This window comes from Scyliorhinus torazame, chromosome 17, assembly GCF_047496885.1.
Source record: "Scyliorhinus torazame isolate Kashiwa2021f chromosome 17, sScyTor2.1, whole genome shotgun sequence".
NCBI classification, from domain to species: Eukaryota; Metazoa; Chordata; class Chondrichthyes; order Carcharhiniformes; family Scyliorhinidae; genus Scyliorhinus; species Scyliorhinus torazame.
Genome location: NC_092723.1, coordinates 74109445 through 74130949, shown reverse-complemented (window position 1 = coordinate 74130949; position 21505 = coordinate 74109445). Strand labels below are relative to the sequence as shown.

Sequence of the window (21505 nt, the reverse complement as noted above, 5' to 3'; positions counted from 1 at the left end):
CTCAGTCAATTCCAGCCCCACAAGCCCTGGAGTCACAAACAAGAGAATTAACCAATAATTCTTATAAAAATTCCTGGTATCTTTGGGCCTTGGCTGCTCGTAATTAAAACCATGTTTGTAAGTTGAAACACAATTACTGTGTATTTATAACAAGATTAATGGTGCAATATGCAGTTAATGCCACTGAATGACGGCAAGCTAACCTATTATCCCCGGCTTAACTGTCTCACCCTCTATCCAGACACACAAGACAGTCAAACACAGAGGTGGGGGAGGGAGAATTGAAAATAATAAGCGTGAAGGTTCAAAGATAAGAGTCTTTGCTTCAGATTATCAGTTTTTGCAGTAGGTTTCCACCCAGCACGCTGGTTGATTAAAGTTCTGGCTTACAGCTGTTCAGGGTCTTTATGGCAAAGTCATTCATTCAAGTCAAAGTCATATGAGGGATTCAGTAAGGTGTTCACAGTCAGCAAGCCTTCTGGAGAATCATTTTAGTTTTTATTAAACTGCACCTTCAGCTCGAAGGTTCACAGCTCTCTGCCATATTTAAGGGTCCACAGTGGCTACAGGGTTGGCTATTCGAGAACACCCATTGAGGATGTGGCTGATGACACCTGTGCAGAGGCCACAGTGTGCAGCTGAGACCAGATATAACGAGGCTCATGCTGCTACTCACATTTTGGTGGAGCAGACTATAGCGATGCTAAAAATGAGGTTCCGGGCCTGGACCAGTCTGTTGGAGCCCTGCAGTACAGTTTACAGAATGTGCCATGCACCCTCGTTGTCTGTTGCCCCCTTCACAATCTGGCGCTTCGACGGGAGGGAGGAACTGCCTGAGGAGGAGATGGAGGAGTGGCATGTTTCCTCAGATGAGAAGGACATCGAGGTGGACGAGGGAGAGGAGATCCTAAAGGGAAAGGATGTTGGCTAGTGGCAATGGCCAGATGGGGTGGATGAGCTTTGGATGCAGTCATAGCCACCTGACTCATGCAAACCACCAAGCATATCCCATCATCCTCATGTACCTTCTAAGAGCATTCCTATAACGTTTGACAGCTGGCCGTGCACACATTCACTTATAGGGCTTGTGTCATGGGAAGGCAGCTGTTGCTTAGAGTCTCAACGATGCAGGAGGATGATGACACCTTGCAGTGGGGAGTGCATAGATCCTCAAAGAACTCCTGAGAATGACTGGCTGATGGTAGCTGACTTATTCTCAGCGTCTTATCATGGCGGTGTCACGAGGAGAGTTTCAACACTCTAATCTAAGGTCATCCTTAGTGATCTGTGTCCTTGATGCTCAGTATCATTGGAGGCTAAGGTTACTTCCCAAATATTTTTACATTGTGACCCCACTTAGAAGGGTAGTTGCCTTGACCCCAGAGTGAAGTGAGCACAGCCGGAGTGGGGGCTGTGGCGGGGGACCAGTGATGCAGTGGTATATTTGTAATGTGGGGAGATAAAGCTGTGAGAATGAGGAGAGGAGATTTTTGTGTGTGTGTGTGTGGGGGGGGGGGGGGGGGGCAGGGTGGATTTGAGAGCAGAAGGATTAATCTGTGAGAGTGGGGCATGGGGGAAAATTGAGACAGGGATTGGGGAGAGCTGTGAGCCCACTGGGAGAGTTGGAGAACTGGCGGCAATATATTTCTTCATCTATCATTTTGCAGGTTCTGCTGCTGGCACCGATCAGACCTCAAAGCATACGTCATGTCCGTCAAAACAAGGCAAGAAAAGAATTGTCAAGTGGCCTCAGAACCAATGTCAGGATGGTCCCATCTGAATCTCTGCTCCACTGTTATCACTCCTGCTGTGGAGGAGAGAGGGTGCTCGTGAACCCAATTGCTCATCTTGAGGTCATCGACCCAGAGTTTGAGAATATCTGTCTTAAAGGTATCAATACGTTAGATGTGGGAGCTCAGGGACACGTCCACTGTCCCTGGCTCCTTCACGTGCAAGAAGTGTGTCCAGTTGCAGCTCCTGTTAGACCACTTGACAGCTCTGGAGCTGTGGATGGACTCACTTTGGAGCATCCGCGATGCTGAGGACGTCGTGGATAGCACGTTTAGCGAGTTGGTCACACCGCAGGTGAAAGTTACTGAGGGAGATAGAAAATGGGTGACCAAAAGACAGAGCAAAAGTAGGAAGGCAGTGCAGGTGTCCCCTGCGGTCATCTCCCTGCAAAACAGATATACCGCTTTGGATACTGTAGAGGGAGATGGCTCACCAGGGGAAGGCAGCAGCAGCCAGGTTCATGGCACCGTGGCTGGCTCTGCTGCGCAGCTGGACAGGAAGAAGAATGGCAGGGCTATAGTGATAGAGGACTCAATTGTAAGGGGAATAGACAGGTGGTTCCGCGGACGCAATCGGGACTCCAGGATGGTATGTTGCCTCCCTTGTGCAAGGGTCAAGGATGTCTCGGAGCGGCTGCAGGACATTCGGGGGGGGGGGGGGAAGGGGGGGGGTGAACAGCCAGCTGTCGTGGTGCATATAGGCACCAACAATATAGGTTAAAAAACGGGACGAGGTCCTACAAGCTGAATTCAGAGAGTTAGAAGTTAAACTAAGAAGTAGGACCTCAAAGGTAGTAATCTCAGGATTGCTACCAGTGCCATGGGCTAGTCAGAGTAGGAATGTCAGGATAGATAGGATTAATGCGTGGCTCGAGAGATGGTGCAAGAGGGAGGGATTCAAATTCCTGGGACATTGGAACCGGTTCTGGGGGAGGTGGGACAAGTACAAACCGTACGATCTGCACCTGTGTAAGTGTAAGGCAGAGAAGCCATAGTCAAAAATCAAAAAGGGCGACAGTACAAGGGACAGTGACTGAGGGGAGCTCAGTGAATAGGCCCAGTAATACTGAAAGGAATAAAACGGGAAGTAAAAAACATTAATGGTAAGCGACACAGCAGGTTGTTACATGAAGATATGGGTTCAACGACAAGGAAAATTAGGAGAAAAGTTAAGAGGAAATATAACTTAGGAGAGGTTACTGATCGAGGTATTAAAATTCAAAACAGAGGTAAAAAAGCCAACATTAATGTACTTTACCTGAATGCTCATAGTATTTGGAATAAGGTAAATGAGTTGATGGCGCAAATCATCGTGAATGACTATGATTCAGTGGCCATTACTGAAACATGGTTAAAGGATGGTTAACGACTGGGAGTTAAATATCCAAGGGTATCAAACTATTCAGAAGGACAGAGTGGATGGTAAGGGAGGTGGTGTAGCTCTGTTATGTAAGGATGACATCCGGGCAAAAATAAGGGATGACATCGGTGCTATGGAGGATAAGGTTGAATCCATTAGGGTGGAAATCAGGAATAGTATGCAAAAAAGTCATTGATAGGAATAGTCTATAGGCCACCAAATAGTAACATTATGGTGGGGCAGGCAATAAACAAAGAAATAACGGATGCATGTAGGAATGGTACAGCAGTTATCATGGGGGATTTGATTGATTCATGATCTCATAGTTAGGGATCCTCTCGGAAGGAGCGATCACAATATGGTGGAATTTAAAATACATATGGAGGGTGAGAAGGTAAAATCAAACACTAGTGTTTTGTGCTTAAACAAAGGAGATTACAATGGGATGAGAGAAGAACTAGCTAAGGTAGACTGGGAGCAAAGACGTTATGGTGAAACAGTTGAGGAACAGTGGAGAACCTTCCAAGCAATTTTTCACAATGCTCAGCAAAGGTTTATACCAACAAAAAGGAAGGACGGTAGAAAGATGGAAAATTGACCATGGATATCTAAGGAAATAAGGGAGAGTATCAAATTGAAGGAAAAAGCATACGAAGTGGCAAAGATTAGTGGGAGACCAGAGGAGGGGGCAACAGAAAGCTACTAAAAAAGCTATAAAGAAAAGTAAGATAGATTATGAGAGTAAACTTGCTCAGAATATAAAAACAGACAGTAAAAGTTTCTACAAATATATAAAACAAAAAAGAGTGGCTAAGGTAAATATTGGTCCTTTAGAGGATGAGAAGGGAGATTTAATAATGGGAGATGAGGAAATGGCTGAGGAACTGAACAGGTTTTTTGGGTCGGTCTTCACAGTGAAAGACACAAATAACATGCCAGTGACTGATGGAAATGAGGTTATGACAGGTGAGGACCTTGAGAGGATTGTTATCACTAAGGAGGTAGTGATGGGCAAGCTAATGGGGCTAAAGGTAGACAAGTCTCCTGGCCCTGATGGAATGCACCCAGAGTGCCAAAAGAGATGGCTAGGGAAATTGCAAATGCACTAGTGATAATTTACCAAAGTTCACTAGATTCTGGGGTGGTCCCGGTAGATTAGAAATTAGCAAACGTGACACCACTGTTTAAAAAAGGAGGTAGGCAGAAAATGAGTAATTATAGGCCAGTGAGCTTAACTTCAATAGTAGGGAAGATGCTGGAATCTATCATCGAGGAAGAAATAGCGAGGCATCTGGATGGAAATTGTCCCATTGGGCAGGCGCAGCATGGGTTCATAAAGGGCAGGTCGTGCCTAACTAATTTAGTGGATTTTTTTGAGGCCATTACCAGTGCGGTAGATAATGGGGAGCCAATGGATGTGGTGTATCTGGATTTCCAGAAAGCCTTTGACAAGGTGCAACACAAAAGGTTGCTGCATAAGATAAAGATGCATGGCATTAAGGGGAAAGTAGTAGCATGGATAGAGGATTGGTTAATTAAGAGAAGGCAAAGAGTGGGGATTAATGGATGTTTCTCTGGTTGGCAATCGGTAGCTCGTGGTGTCCCTCAGGGATCAGTGTTAGGCCTACAATTGTTCACAATTTACATAGATGATTTGGAGTTGGGGACCAAGGGCAATGTGTCCAAGTTTGCAGATGACACTAAGATGAGTGGTAAAGCAAAAAGTGCAGAGGATACTGGTAGTCTGCAGAGGGATTTGGATAGACTAAGTGAATGGGCTCGGGTCTGGCAGATGGAATACAATGTTGACAAATGTGAGGTTATCCATTTTGGTAGGAATAACAGCAAAAGGGATTATTATTTAAATGATAAAATATTAAAACATGCTGCTGTGCAGAGTGACCTGGGTGTGCTGGTGCATGAGTCGCAAAAAGTTGGTTTACAGGTGCAACAGGTGATTAAGAAGGCAAATGGAATTTTGTTCTTCATTGCTAGAGGGATGGAATTTAAGACTAGGAAGGTTATGCTGCAATTGTATAAGGTGTTAGTGAGGCTACACCTGGAGTATTGTGTTCAGTTTTGGTCTCCTTACTTGAGAAAGGTCATAATGGCACTGGAGGGTGTGCAGAGGAGATTCACTAGGTTAATCCCAGAGCTGAAGGGGTTGGATTACGAGGAGAGGTTGAGTAGACTGGGACTGTACTCGTTGAAATTTAGAAGAATGAGGGGGGATCTTATAGAAACAAATAAAAGTATGAAGGTAATAGATAGGATTGATGCGGGCAGGTTGTTTGCACTGGCGGGTGAAAGCAGAACTAGGGGACATAGCCTCCAAATAAGGGGAAGTAGATTTAGGACTGAGTTTAGGAGGAACTTCTTCACCCAAAGGGTTGTGAATCTATGGAAGTCCTTGCCCAGTGAAGCAGTAGAGGCTCCTTCATTAAATGTTTTTAAGATAAAGATAGTTTTTTGAAGAATAAAGGGATTAAGTGTTATGGTGTTCAAGCTTGAAAGTGGAGCTGAGTCCACAAAAGATCAGCCATGATCTCATTGAATGGCGGAGCAGGCTCGAGGGACCAGATGGCCTACTCCTGCTCCTAGTTCTTATGTTCTTATGACATAAAAAATGATGGACAAGTAAAGGCCCTTTGGTCCATCAAGCCTGTTTTCACACCATCGTGATATGTTGTGTTTCACTCCACTCCACTCCACAATGCAATTTTCTGGAGAAGTGAAAAATCAGATAATCCAGGTCAATTTTGGGAGAATAAATCTGGGAAATTCTTCTCCACCCATGTAGATAATCAAAACTGATCCAGGAAATCCCTCTGGCCCTGAATTCTCTGTGGGACCAACCTAATAGATGATCTCTGCTCCAGCCAGAAACACCCAGCATTTAATGAAAGGAAGTGCCATCCACCTCACAAGTGGCAGCCATTTCCAGATGTCTGCTATCCTTTGGAAAAAGAGTCACCTCCTGACATCGAACCTAGATCTGGCCTTATCCAACTTGCTCATTTACGATCTCCAAAGATTAGCACCACCAATCTTTTCAATTTTTCCGATTCGGTATACATACTCAATTGATTGCAGCACAGGATCTATGACATAATACTTTCTTACTAAACTGAGAAACAACCATGTTTCTTTCTCAGGATAAATGTTCAAACAGTTGGCATTATGGTTGAATTCTCCCTTCATTGTTCTTCATTAAAGTTATAAAATTGGTGCTGTAAAAAGTCAAAGGAGTTACTGATAATAATGTTGTCTTATAAATAAAGGGGATGGGGTGCACAGTGGTTAGCACCTGACAGTGCCAGGGACCCGGGTTTGTTTCCAACCTTGGGTGACTGTGTGGAATTTGTACGTTCTCCCCGGTCTGCATGGGTTTCCTCCGGGTGCTCCGGTTTCCTCCCACAGTCCAAAGATGTGCAGGGTAGGTTGGGTTACAGAGAGAGGGTGGGGGAATGGGCCCAGATAGGGTGCTCTTTCATAGGGTTGGTGCAGATGGGCTGAATGGTCTCCTCCAACTCTGCAGGGATTCTATGGATATATTATTCACAAAACTCAGTTCCTGTGTAGCAAATAGGAAACACACAGACAAACTAATATCTGATGAGTGCCTCTAATACTCTCTTCCTTTGCTTCAGATGGTGAGGAATTGTAGTATTTTGCTTTTTCTTTCACTTCCCCAATGTGTTCCTTCTTGTGTAACTAATCGTTTACACATGTAACAGTTGATTAATTTGAGTTGACTATTTAATTATACTCTGTAATATATTTGCCAATTTCTCAAAGAGTATTAAATATTAGGAATAATCATCAAGCAGGATATAAACAGTCGGGTAATTTTAACAAAAACACAAAATACTGGACAATCTCAGCAGGTCTGACTGCATCTGTGGAGAGAAAAGGTAGCTAACGTTTTGAATCTAGATGACTCTTTATCAGTCATCCAGACTCGAAACATTAGCTCCCCTTTCTCTCCACAGATGCTGTCAGACCTGAGATTGTCCAGTACTTTTTGTTTCAAATTCCATCATCTGCAGTAATTTGCTTTGACCTTCATGGGTAATTTTTATGCAGCCGGATATGAGTTTGAGAAGCAGGATATGGGGTGGATTCAAAAAGGTTGAGCTTTGATGTGCTGTTTAATCTTTCCCATTTCTTTCTTTCATTTTTATTTGATATTCCTCGCTGTTATACTCCAATACCTGATAAGGAATTTGCTTCCATACCTTCTTAGTGTTGCTGTTTAGTCAGCTGCCTCAAGTTACATGAAAAGAACTTGGTTTGACTACCTCACTCACTTGACTTTCTGTAGGGAACCAATACCACTTTACTTAGCAATTGTGCCATATTATGGTTGACAGGAGAAGTTGGTAAAACGGTGCGCCCTAACACATTGCAAAGCCACAACAGTATTCTAAATACATGAGGCAACATGGAATTGTTTCTGAACTTTTCAGCCATTCATTTTCAATAATCAATTTAGTAGTCCAGTGCTTTGTGCAAATGCTAGTTTGTACATTTGCTTTCCCCATCTAGAGAGTTCCTATTATCAGTTTTTTATTAAACAGAGGTGATGACTTTTAGTCAGAATATTCAGCGATATACATGTATTATATAATGGCTCATTTTATTCAGTGAATACACATAACACCACCAAATATTGTTCTAACATGATGATGTGAGAGTTTTAAGCTGTCAGGTAATCACAGGCATATACATAAGATCATTGTCTATCAGACACTTGTGATTTTGTGTATTTAACTAATATTTACAAATTGAGTTTTGACATTACATATAACATGGGTTACCCATGAAGAGTGTCACAATACAGTTCTGAAATACAGATTTAAACTTATCAGAAAGCATTAGAAACTATTGACAATTAAATGACCTTGTGGTGTCATGCCCAGCTATTCATTTAGTTTGTCTTACAGCATATTGTTATCATTTTAATATTTTCCTATTGAAAAATTTGCTCCAGGTGGAAGTCCCTAAAGCTCCTCACTCATAATAAATTCTACAAATGCCAATTAAAATTCACAAACAATGTATGGCATAATAGCTTCTTGAATATTCTTAATTTATTGCAGTTGAAGGTATGTTGCATTTTCATCTGTAAAACACTCGCATACAAATTTGCGAAAACAGATTGAAATGAATCTTTGGTGATTCTGTCATTTCATATATTTACTCTAATATTTTGTAGTATTTTATGTAAATTCATGTCCGTATTAAAAACAGATTATTTGGGAATTTAGGCGCATTTGGGGATGTGACTATCTAAAAAAAAAATGCTTTTGAGCTGGTGCTCAGCCTAAGCTTTCCCAGCAAACGCCTGGTCTTGTGTCAAGAATGTGAATTACAAACTGTCCTAATTACTGGCAGGCCAGTCTTACTCTGATTGAGAAAAAATGCTTTACAAAGTAAAAATATAATGGCAAAGCAATTGGTGACAAACCAAATAAGCGCTGTTGGTCAAAAAAGTAAACAAAAGTTACATATAAAAGCAAAAGCCTCAATTACTGTAATAACTAGACTCGTTATATTCAATAACTAGATGTACCTTCCATGTAATCTGACATAGTAGCTGCTAACTGATGAAAATGAAAGTGAAATCTTACATCAATAAGTTTTTGTGGTTTTGCACTACAAAAAATAAGCTTGGTTTGCAAGTTGAACTGACCAGTCCAAAAACACCTATCAAATTCTGTGATAATCCTTTACTGTACATCCCAAATTTCACAGAGCAAGGGTGTAAGTTTCTGATCCTTCATCTTCCATGACATCAACACTTCTGAATGGTTGTGGCTAAGGGTTCTAAGTTGAGTAAGGCGACCCAACAGCCGAGCAAAGCGTTGTGGACTCTCTGGATGATAGATCTTGGAGTACTTGTATAAAATCTCCAAAAGAGGCTCCTGTAGATTTTCTACATGGACTTTATTCTTTATATAGGGTCTATCTACAGAACAACAAAAATAACCATGAGATGTGAGCAAGCAAACCTGGCATACTGTAATTTGACTACAAATGTGAAAGAACATGGGGTTGTTTTTCATCTTTCAGCCAAGGTGTAATAGATTGCCTGGGTACAGCATGGAAAATAAAACCTAGTGGAATCACAGAATCACACAGTGTTGAAGAGGTCCTTTGGCCCTTAGAGTCTGCACTGACACATGAAAAACACCTGACCTACCTACCTAATCGCATTTGCCAGCACTTGGTCCATAACCTTGAATGTTATGATGTACCAAGTGCTCATCCAGGTACTTTTTAAAGGATGTGAGGCAAGCCGCTTCTACCATCCTCCCATGCAGTGCATTCCAGACCGTCACCACCCTCTGGGTAAAAAGATATTTTCTCAAATCTCCCCGAAACCTCCTGCCCTCAGCTTGAACTTGTGCCCCTCGTGACTGACCCTTCAACTAAGGGGAAGAGCTGCTCACTATCCACCCTGTCCAGGTGGATCTTATGATCCTTATGATCTTGTACACCTTAATCAGGTCACCTCTTAGTCTTCTCTGATCAATGAAAACAACCCAAGACTATTCAACCTCTCTTCATAACTTACATGTTCCATCCCAGGCAACATCCTAGTGAATCTCCTCTGCACCTCCTCCAGCACGATCACATCCCTCTTATAATATGGTGATCAGAATTGCACACAGTACTCCAGCTGTGGCCTCACCAGAGTTCTAGACAACTCCAACATGATCTCCTTGCCTCGATTGATAAAGGAAAGTGACCCTTATGCCTTTTTCACCATCCTATTAACCTGCCCTTCTGCCTTCAGAGAACTATGGACAAACACATCAAGGTCCCTTTGTGCCTCAGAACTTCCGAGTGTCAGGCCGTTCATTGATTACCCCCTTGTCAAATTACTCCTTTCAAAGTGCTTCACCTCACAATATTTGGGGTTAAATTCCATCTGCCATTTATCTGCCCGTTTGACCATCCCATCTATATCTTCCTGTAACCCAAGACACTCAACTTCACTGTTAACCACCTGGCCAATTTTTGTGTCATCCGCAATCTTACTGATCCTACCTCCCACAGTCACCCATGTAATATGCATGGAAGGTTTGCACATCCCGATTATTACCTACTATATTTTTCTTCCATTGAAGTGAATGGGAAAGAAGTCTAACTAATCCTATCAGTGTTGTATGAATCTTCTTTCTGTGCTCTGACTAGAAAATGCTGACTAACCAATAAAGTCAAACCTACTTTTTTGACCAAAATTTAATCAACTGACATAATATCCCCTTAGGTGGCTCGCTGTCATACTTTATCCTCTAATGCTTCTGTGGAGTACCTTGTGATGTTTCATTATGTTTAAGGCACTATATAAATAAAAGTTGTTGTTGGATAAGCTGAACTAAACTAAATACAATGTATAACTTTTCTATTAAAATTTTACAAGCAGAGCAATATCATGACAGACTATTTATGCAGATTCTGCCTATCACATATACAGATCCACTTAAACGGAAAGAACATAATTTCCCAGCTGAGAGATGTTGGGCGCGATTTAATGGCCGTGTTGCGCTTAAATGATAACGTGATGAGGTTGTTAAATTGTGGGAGAGGCCAAAATCGAGAACCACACCAGGCACCAATTGTTTGCGATCTAACTGACCCGCTCCTGTTGACGAAGTCCGGATCCCGCCGAAGCGTGGCAAGAAACCAATAAACACCAAGAAGGCATACAGCATGCTTGCCTTCATCGGACGGGGTATTGAGTACAGGAGTCGGCAGGTCATGTTACAGTTGTATAGGACTTTGGTTAGGCCACATTTGGAATACTGCGTGCAGTTCTGGTCGCCACATTACCAGAAGGATGTGGATGCTTTAAAGAGGGTGCAGAGGAGGTTCACCAGGAATGGAGGGTGCTAGCTATGAAGAAAGGTTGAGTAGATTAGGATTGTTTTCGTTGGAAAGATGGAGGTTGAGCGGGGTCCTGATTGAGGTCTACAAAATTATGAGAAGTCTGGACAGGGTGGATAGCAACAAGCTTTTTCCAAGAGTGGGGGTGTCAATTACAAGGGGTCACGATTTCAAGGTGAGAGGGGGAAAGTTTAAGGGAGAGGTGCGTGGAAAGTTTTTTACACAGAGGGTGGTGGGTGCCTGCAACACTTTGCCAGCAGAGGTGGTAGAGGTGGGCACGATAGCATCATTTAAGATGCATCTAGACAGATATATGAACGGGCGGGGAACAGAGGGAAGTAGATCCTTGGAAAATAGGTGACAGGTTTAGATAAAGGATCTGGATTGGCGCAGGCTGGGAGGGCCGAAGGGCCTGTTCCTGTGCTGTAATTTTCTTTGTTCTTTGTTCACCACTTAAGCACAATCTCCATGCAATTAATGGGTGTGATCCCTATCTACCCCTCCCCCTGCCACCTCCGCTGTGATCTAATGCAGGGCGCCATGGTAGCACAGTGTTAGCACTGTTGCTTCACAGCGCCAGGGTCCAAGGTTCGAGTCCCGGCTTGGGTCACTGTCTGCGGAGTCTGCGCGTTCATCCTGTGTCTGCGTAGGTTTCCTCCGGGTGCTCCGGTTTCCTCCCACTAGTCCCGAAAGACGTGCTGTTAGGTCATTTGGACATTCTGAATTCTCACTCTGTGTACTCGAACATGCGCCGGAATGTGGTGACTGGGGGCTTTTTACAGTAACCTCATTGTAGTGTTAATGTAAGCCTACTTATAACAATAAAGATAATTAAGAGAAAAGTTAAAATTTATTAATGGCCTCCCCAGCAAGTGGTCATGCAGGCACTAATTAGTACTCCTTTTTAAAAATGTGAAGCTGTCGGAAGGGCCGCTGCGGAGACCTGAAGAGGTGACTAGCCATTTTCGCTCAAAGACAAAGAGCCTGGGGCATTGGGGTTGCTGCCCCGATGCGCGGAGGTCGATGGGAGAGCCATGAGGGGGTGGGGGGGCAGCCACGGTCGGGGTTGGGCACCATCAGTGGGGGATGGGGGGGGGGGGTGTTTGCGGGGTGGGAGGGAGGGGTGGCCGCCCATTGCTTGGGCTGGGCTGGAGGGGGGTGGATGATGGGTGTTTCAGCGCCCACGGGATCGCCATGCCAACTCCTGGACCATGTGGCCCCATTCCGTCAGCAATCCCAGCCCCAGCCCGCCAGCCCCACAGACCACCCATAACCTCCACTGACCACGGAGGTCTCTGGCCACAACGGTTGCAGGCTATTGTTAATATGGAATTGGCATTCATAGTTAAACGAGCAGTTCACACATCCCAAGTGTATCCCCGTGGGTAGACGGCCATGTAACCTGTGGGGGTTATTAGCCAGCATCCTAAAAGGCGGTGATGCCTGGACAATGTGCCTGAACACTACGGGGTGCAACACCAAGGACGCAGCGCCCAACAATCCGAGCAACCAAAGCTAGGCCCCAGCACTGGGGACATTTTCACGACCAGGGGATGTGTGTGTGCACCGGGGAGGGGACCAGCGCCCGGTCCAGGTAACGTTACTTGTAGATGTCTGGGGTACATGTTCTGGGGTTCGGTGAGCAGGGGCCCCTGCTGTGGCCAGGGGCGCAAGGGCAGGGCATGCTAGGTGGGGGGTGGGAGGAGTAATGCGGAACTGGAGGGTCACGGGGTGGAAGACACCGCTGGTTGTCAGTCTCACACCCTCTCCCAATTCCTTACAGATATTAAACAGTGTGGACCCCGCAATAGCTGCCCTGGCAGTGCTGCTAACGGGCTCAGCGGCCAGATGGCAGTGAAGTTGGCAGCAGCACCATTGACAGAGGCTCGATGCAGCGGCCCATGTGCAGGGCCCTGCCTCACATCCTGCGGATCTGGCTGCCCAACAGGCCAGGGAGGAACCCAGATGGGGAGGCCCGTGATGGCTCAAGGTATACAGGCTTCGCTGGTCTTTTGAATAAATGATGGATAGTGTGTGCCACAGGAGGCTCTGCCGCAACAAGGGGACGGTGCAGCACCTGAGCCATGTGCTCGTGGGCTTGTCAGCACGTGGAGGAGGAGGAGACCCACTCCCAGTAGCCATCAAGATCACCGCAGCCCTGAATGTTTACTCCTCAGGATCATTCCAGGGCTCGAGCAGAGACTTGTGTGGCATCTCACAAGCTACATCCCACAAGTGCACCCGTAAAATCAGGGATGTCTTGTTTGCCCGGGCACAGTCTATATAAATTTTGACTCGGACCAAGCCCAACAAGATGCCCGGGCAGCAGGATTCTCCGCAATCAACGGGGTGCTCCAGGTCCAGTGGCTAATGGATGGCATGCATGTCGCCTCGTAATCACCAGGCCATATGAGAGTGCCCTACAATAACAGGAAGGGATTCCACTCCCTGAACATACAGCTCCTGTTCGACCATCACATGAAGATCATGCACCTAAGTGCATGCTTCCCAGGGAGTGTGCATGACAGCTACGTCCTGTGACAGTCGGACATCCCCACCCTCTTTGAGGACCACCCCAGGATGGCTGGTTGGCTCTTGGGGGGTAAAGGGTACCCACTGAGAACCTGGCTATTGAAGGCAGTATGGAGGCCTGTGTCCAAAGCGGAGACCTGATACAACAAGGCCCATGCGGCCATGCGGGCTGTTATTGAGTGGTACGTCGGACTCCTCAAAATATGGTTCCAATGCTGCGACTGCCTTGGTGGTGCACTGCAATACACCCCCCAGAGGATTGCCCACTTTGTGGTGGTCTGCTGTGTCCTCCACAACCTGGCACAGTAGGGCAACGTGCTGGAGGTGGAGGGGGAGGAATAAGTGGCCATGTCCGAGGAGAAGGGCGAGGATGAGGAAGCGCTGGACCAGGAGGGGCTGGAGGATGCACCCAGGGGGGATCCAAAGGACCAGCTAGATGCTGGAGGACAGGCGACAAGCTTGTCGGGCCAGGAAGGCCCTCATCGTGGCCCGCTTCACATAAGGCATGGCCTCGTCCATCATTTCCCCTCTCCCCAACTCCCCCCACCCCCATCCCTTAGCCTTCCCCCTCCCCCCACCATTCCCCAGCCCCCCCCCCCGTTCACCTTTCCCACCATTTCCCATCCTCCCAGGGGATGTGTAACATCATTCCAGGGTGATAGGTCTGTGTTAGCACTGTCAGCGAGTGAAGATAACCTGCTGAGAGCTGAGCGCTGGTGCTCCTCATTCAATGCCATAGTTTGACCCCTGCCTGCCTGATGAGTCCTTGCTCACACCCATCACCTACACGTGGTGTGCCAGGGTGGTGGGGAGGTGGTGAAGAGGCATCCAAGACCTTCATGTCCAGGGACTTCGGCATGGGATTGGTGCTCGGCCCACATTGCGAAAGAAGGTACCGGAGGCATCATATCGAGGTCAACAATTTTTAATAATTTACACGTGTCCCCAACTACCCCAATCCCTCGATGGTGCGGCCCCACTCTCCCGACCCCTCCCAGATCCTGCCCCCACCATTCCCTCCACAATGCAGCCAACCACCCCCCCCCCCCTTACCCCCCACCCCTAAAGCCCTCTCAATGATCCTTGACCTGCTTAGCCTCTCATGGTCTACCGCTGTGTTGAGATGTGTCCCCAGGATGCACATCAGAGATGGAGGCAGCCTGCCGCGCCTTTGATGCATCTGGCAGGTGTCTTCCGGGCGCGCTGGGGTTGGAGGGCTCCGAAGCCCTTGCCAACGGCACATGCCCCACTGTGCCACCCTGTTCCGGGTGTTGACTCTGAGATGCGCCGTTGTCATTGGGGTGGAGCTCAGGGAGCAGGTACGTCCTGTTGCCACTCCGTTGGGTGGCTCTGAGTTGGCACCCACCGCCCCTTCCTCCTGGTCAGTGCCCACAGGGCTCTGGGGTTCACCTTGGGATGAAGGTGCAGCTGGATCGAGCTCCGGCTGCCCCTGCGCCATCTGGCTCTATCAGCTCTGGTGGCTCCCCAATGTCTGCAGCACAGTGTCGACACCCTCAGCAATGCTCCTCAGTGACTTGGGCATTCTCTGGAGTGCGCCGGCAATAGCCAGCTGCCATTGGAACACTCTGCAGTGCCTTGGCTATGCCCACCTGAGACTGGGACTTGACCCGCAGCGCCTCATCAAGGTCCACCTGCTGCTGGGTCACGTCCTCTAGAGACTGGGACAAAGTTGAGGTGCTCAGCCATGGCCATCACCGGCTGAGCCACGACTTGGGTCAGCTCCACTCATGCTGCTCACTTTGTGCGTCAGGCTTTCCACTGCGGTCGCCACCCGAGCAGTGATGGCCTCGGTGCCACACATTGCTAGTGCCATCTCCCTTGCCTGTAGCCTCTGGAACTCTTCCAATCGGCTATGGATCTGCTGGAGTGTCGCTGGCGTCCCCCTCTGAACATCACGACTGCACCCTAGCGTCTGCATCAGCTCCAGGTAAACCTGCTCCAGAGGCTCAGCATCTGGCAGGGACCCAGCTGGGTCCTGGGATCCAGAAGACCTCCGACTGCTGTCTCGCCTGGGTGTTCAGCAACTGTGTGGTGCCACCAGAATGTGCCTCAGAAGCCTGTCCACTACCGTTATCCACCGAGGAGCGTGTCTCTGTGCTGGTGGAAGGTAGGGATGACAGCTGTGATGCATCAACAATGGCATCCTCAGAGCACTCTGGATGGGCCGTCGCCATCGGATGAGGATCCTGCGGGAGAGTAGACATGTGGTCAGTGGGAGGGATGGGTTATTGTGTATGGCATTAACAACTCATGTGTGACAGTTCATCTTGGTGGGGGCCATTCGATCCTCACCTCCGTGCCATACGTTGACCTCTACATTGGTGACAGATCTGTCCTCAGACACCCCCGCGACTGCTAGGACCCATTCATCATAGGGGGTGAGGACTTTGATATCCGGGACCCCGTCTGGGCCCTCTCTCATCTGTTGTGGGCCAACTTCTCCTGCGGGGCACAGAGGGGGCTGGACATGGGTGAGTTGGGGCATGGAATGGTGCTGGGTGGTGGTGGAGCTAGGTGCATTCTCGTAGGGTGGGATGTTGGGGGTCTGGTGCCAAGCCACCTGTTACGGCCCAGTGGAGGTCGTTGATCTTCTTATGGCACTGGGTGCCAGTCCTCCTGGCCACGCTCCCCGAGCTGACAGCCGATGCCACTCCCTCCCAGGCGGCATGGCTACCCTGTGGCTGACCCTCCAAGATCCTCTGGGGAACAGGGCATTCCGTCTGGCCTCGACCTCATCCAATTATCTGCCTAGGTCGGCACCCCCGAATCGTGGGTCTGGTCTTCTCAGAGGCATGTCTGTGAGCTGTGTGGGGTTGGCTGTTCAGGAATGGTTTGAGCCCTGCTCTCCCTTGTTAGCGGGGGGTTGGTGAGCGTGGTCCCAACAAATAAGCCAGCTGGGACCATCATTCGTGGCGAGAAGCCTGTGGGGCTTCATTAAGTGAATCAATTAATGTTTTATAGTGGTGACGGCCTCACTGGGCCGAGCATCGGGAAGCTCCCGGCCGTCACTGCTCGCTACTACACTTTGAAACTTTTTGGTTAAATCACACCCGTTAGTTCTGTACCATTTCAGCTTTATTTCATTGGAGCCAATCTCAAATAAAATGGGTGCTTGGTTGCATCAGATTCAGAATCATCGCTAATGTAACTTAATTAGTGATTTTTGTTTTTACCTGAAAAAAGAATTGTGGTTGCAGAAAGTAAGGCATATTCAGTGTCTGTCACATTCAGTTCCCCCATACTTCTGTAGAAATCGAACATTGGTGCTGTAAATTCTTCAGCTGTACCTGGTTATACAGAGAAACAATACTAAGCTCTCCAAATTCACTTTGCAATAAAACATATGTTGCATGATATCTGAATTGTGTTGGATACGTGTAAAAGTTTAGGAGATAGGATAAAAATACATTACATGAGCACTAAAAGGTGAAGCTATAGTGACACTTGATGAGTTCATTTACTTGCATAAATTGAAATGTCACTCCCTTCTCATGAAATAGTAGCCCAGTGTTGGAAAAATCAGGACGTGTGTAGTCTCATCTGGAATTTGCCGCATTTAACATAGCGAGATTTGGCGGGCATTTTCTGCTCTCGCTAGCAGCAGGAATCATGGCCGGGCGGGGGGGGGGGACAGGATTTGGCACGAGGCCACATCATTTTCCTGACATTGGGAAATTAGTTTGGAATCTTGTTCTCCTGACCATGTCATGGTGCCTTAAAGGAGAGTCCAGTGTCCCATGGAGATATGTCGCGAACCCCATTTATATCTCAGGAATTTTGTTCTCCCTCCAATTTAAGTACCACATCAGTGGAAATTTAGAACGTTCTGGTTCATGACTATACATAAGTGGCAAGGAAGCCTTTCCTGGGCTTTTAAGTTAGTTGACGTTGGTTTTGCCTTTTTTTGGACTGTTCTCGGGCCGGCTGCCGACCGAAGCCCAGCCCGTGGCACCTGACGGGATCTGGTTCACATGTTTCTGATTCCACCATTGGTGTGCCAATACCCAAACCTGCACTAAAGCTGCAAACATAATGCAGGCGAAGGAGAGTAGCAGGAGAGTCCCTCAACAGGGTTTGTGCCCTTCCCCGGAGACTCTATCCCTCTTTCAGCCTTCGCCAGCCTACTCTGCACTACCTCCACTCCACCCTTCCACCCCACCTTCTGGCTTCGAATGGGTTGAGCACATTTGAATGAGTTTAAAGACGCATTTAAATATGCAAGTCTGGTTCACGCCCAGCGGGGGTACTGCTACAATGTGGGCTTCATCATAAACTGAGGATAACAACTGAGCATTATTCTCATAGAGTTTCCTCACGATTATTAGAGTATCCCTTTATTCATCAATTGTGCTGACCTTAGACTCCACCCACCAGAAAAGACTCTCCACCCACTTTGATATGACTGCTGCTGGTGCACATATCCTTCCAAACATGCTCCACCACCGTCTATCCTCCCTCTATCACCTACTATCTTCTCCTCAATGCACTGACCTACCCAATGTAACCTTTACTCTGTCCTCTGTCACACTTGAACATCCACCTGTTACCCTGGACACCATCATCACCCACCTCCACATACATTTCCACTTGAGCCAACAAGACCCATTACCACCCATGCCCACCCTGACCCCTCCCATTTTCCATGGCACCCATTTTGTTCCCCTCCATGAATCACCTGATGTCACCTACACCTGCCAAACACAGACATTAAACCTCCCAGCCCACCACATCCCACTTCACCTTCTGACTGTCATTGTTCCCAGTACCCTGGGTTATCCCCCTGGACTCCACTATCGACACCACAGACCCTGCCCTCCAACACATTCATCCTCCTTTAATACTCTGTCCCCTTCCCTGGAGACTCTACCCCCTTTTCCAGCCTTCGCCAGCCTGCCCTGCACAGTTCCACTCCACCCTTCTACCCCACCTTTGCCTGCATATCGTTTCCAGCCTTGGTGAAGGTTTGTGTACTTGACTTCCTACACTATTTCAAAGAAGCTCAATGTACGTTTGAGGAGCAGCACCTCATATTACAATTAGGTGCATTACAGCCTCCCACACGTCAGAAGATAACCTCTGCCCATATTTTTTTCTGGTAGCAGTTGTAGGTAATGATTTTGCTTTTCCTCATTTTCACCTCCTCCAGACCTATCTTTTTTTATCATCACTTGTCCCATTACCATCTCCTGTGGTCTTACACCTTCATTCCTTTCGTCATTTTCTACAGCTTCCATCCCATTAAAGACCAACATTTCACTGCTTCAGTACTTGCCTAAAACCTATTAAACTTTGTCTGGTTCTGATGAAATATCAATGGCCTGAAATTTGGGTGGGTTTCTCCATCCAGCGACTCCAGAATCGTGAAACGCGAAACGCGTGAAGCGAAAATCATGGTCGGCACCTGGCGCCCATCAGAATGCCATGCTCCGGTGCCTTGATTGCGGCGTCAATGCATTCTATTCCGCACGTGCAGTAAACACCTTTGGCAATTCATTAGTAGGCCTGACCCGGTATTTTCTGGGGTTTCCGCAATGCTCCGCTTCTGCCAGGACGAATTACTTACAGCGAGTTTCACTTGTGGTTTTAAAAATCAGGAAACAGGCGCCGTGGCTGCTGAGGGACATGTTCCCAGAGGTGTGACCTTGGGCTTCCCGTCCTGTCGCTGGAAGTGGGGGGGTGAAGGGGGTTACCAGGGGATGGGCTGTGGGGTCAGGCTGACCACCCCCAGAACTGGGGTATCCAGGCATGGGCTGCTCACCAGGGACCGTGATTGTGCAGAGTGATGCCGGCCTTATGGGTGCTCCCACCCCATCACCCCCACACTCCACTTGCCCCGCCTTACGAACACCCCCCACCAACCATGCGCCGCCCACTGGCGGGCCATCACGTGGCCCACCCTAGGGCAACGTTCACAGGAAGCCCTACAGGAGGGCACCAGACGAGGCATTTGAGTGTATCGCTGGCATGGGTAGGGCCAGCCACCGGTACTCCTGCCGGTAGGGACGAGTGCCTGTCAGCAGAGACGGTTGCCAGGGCCAGATGCCCCTCGGGTGCGGGGCAGAGTGCTAGGGATAAAGGCTGGTAGTGGGCGTGGGAATGGGGGAGGGGCTGCAGTGCAGGCCAGGGCCACTGGGTAGCTGGTTGGACCTGGTTGGGCATGGGGGTACACACTATGCTAACATATCTGCCTTTCACCCCCTGCAAACAATGGCGATTGGAATCTAACCAGGAATGGAGGCCTTCATCCTAGCCGCCGCGGCCCTGGGGGATGCACTAAGGCTGTACAAGTAGGAGTTGCTCGGGGAGGACCCGAAAGCGGGTGGACCCTACAGCGGCGAAGCCTTTCCGAGAGGAACAGGAGCCAGATGGAGAGCTGGCTGCCTAACAGCTCGAGGAGAAAGAGGTGGGAAGGAGGTGGGAAGGAAGCTCCGCATGAGACCTCGTGTGTAGCGGCAGCGCCTGTCATTCGAGGACCTGCTGGACTGGGCATGCCATCGAAGACTCCGGCTCAGCAGGCACCATATGGCATTTACGTCGGATAATGGCACACCTGGAACTGCGGGGGTATGGGGGGGGGACACACCCACTCCCTGTGGCCGTCAATGTGACGGTTGCTCTGAACTCTGCGCCTCGGGGTCCTTCCAGGCGGCGAGTGTGGACTTGTCCGAGATTTCGCAGACTTCGGTGCACAAGTGCATCCAGGCCATCACTGAGGCCCTGTGTGCCCTTTCGGCACAATATATCAAATTAAATGTGGACCGAGCCCACCAGGATGCCCGGGCAGCCCGATTCGCCGTCATCATCGATTTGCCCTGGACCAAGGGGTGCTCGACGGGATGCATGTTGCCCTACGAGCACCGGCCCATGACAGGCCGCTTTTTACAAACCAAAAGGGGTTCCACTCAATGAACATGCAGCTGGTTGTGACCATGAATTGCACCTCATCCCCAGGCGGTACATCAGGAGTGGAGATGGCATGCTGTGATTACCACCCTTTGGCATGGCGGCCGTCCTCTGGAGCAACCGGGCCTGAATGGGCCTGGCGGTCACTCGGGTGTCCTAGGTGGCATGGTGCCAACCTGTTAACCTGTTCTGCCCACTGCCCATCAGATGCACCTGTGACAAGAGGGAGGTGACCGAGGCGCTGTGGTGTTCCGGCATCACGAGTCACCAACATGGGCCCCATCACCTCATCCTCCCTCAGGGTACCCGATGACCCGTGGGCTACTCCTTGTGAGGGGGGCTAACCCCTGGGGTTCCCCTGTCACCTGGCGCTGCCAGTCCAATGGTCCACTCCTGTCTTGACCAGGGTTTCAATGCTCATGACCATGGAGCACAGGCAGTGGGCCAACTTCCTCTGGGATGAGCAACATCACCCAGTGACTATGTTCCATCCCTCTGGGATTGGGCCACCTCCCTCTTGGACTGTGCCACATTCAGTGACTGTGCCTCCTCCCTCTGTGATCCTCTCATGTCGCCCAGTGCCCAGGCAATGTCGCCGATGCCCTCAGCCATGATCCATTGTGACTGGGCCAAGTTCTGGAACGCCGCTGCAATGTCCAGGTGGCTCTGGTACATAGCTGTCTGTGACAGGGCAACCCTGTCCTGTGACTTGGCTCCTGCCCAGACAGAGTGCCTCATGCCATAGACATCCTGACCCATGGCTGAAGGTTTTGCCCCCAAGGCCTCCACCGCTGACGCCACCCTTATGGTGTTGCTTTGCCAGCACTGCCTCGTGCCCCTGAAAGTGGTTGGACTCCTCCAAATGTACCTGCAGGCGTTGGATGGTTGCTGACAGCCCCTCATGTAGTCCCTGGCTCTGATTCTGCATCTCCACTATCAATGGGACCGCCCTTTCCAGAGGACCAAGACCCCTCTGGATGGCAGCTAGCCCCTGGGGTCAGGC

At 48.6% G+C, this 21505-nt stretch overlaps 1 protein-coding gene across 3 annotated transcripts in view; it reads right to left on the bottom strand.

Annotated features, from left to right (window-relative positions):
• Positions 1 to 7768: 7768 nt before the first annotated feature.
• The window catches only part of LOC140393950 (bile acid receptor-like), a 321209-nt gene continuing 307472 nt past the window's right edge, over positions 7769 to 21505 (bottom strand). For all 3 annotated transcript variants that reach the window (XM_072480640.1, XM_072480639.1, XM_072480638.1), the window contains 2 exons: positions 16773 to 16886; positions 7769 to 9121 (listed from right to left, as the gene is read on the bottom strand). In XM_072480640.1, the coding sequence (XP_072336741.1) occupies positions 8883 to 9121; positions 16773 to 16886 (353 nt within the window). In that variant the 3' untranslated portion in view covers positions 7769 to 8882. The remainder of the gene's footprint in view (positions 9122 to 16772; positions 16887 to 21505) is intronic.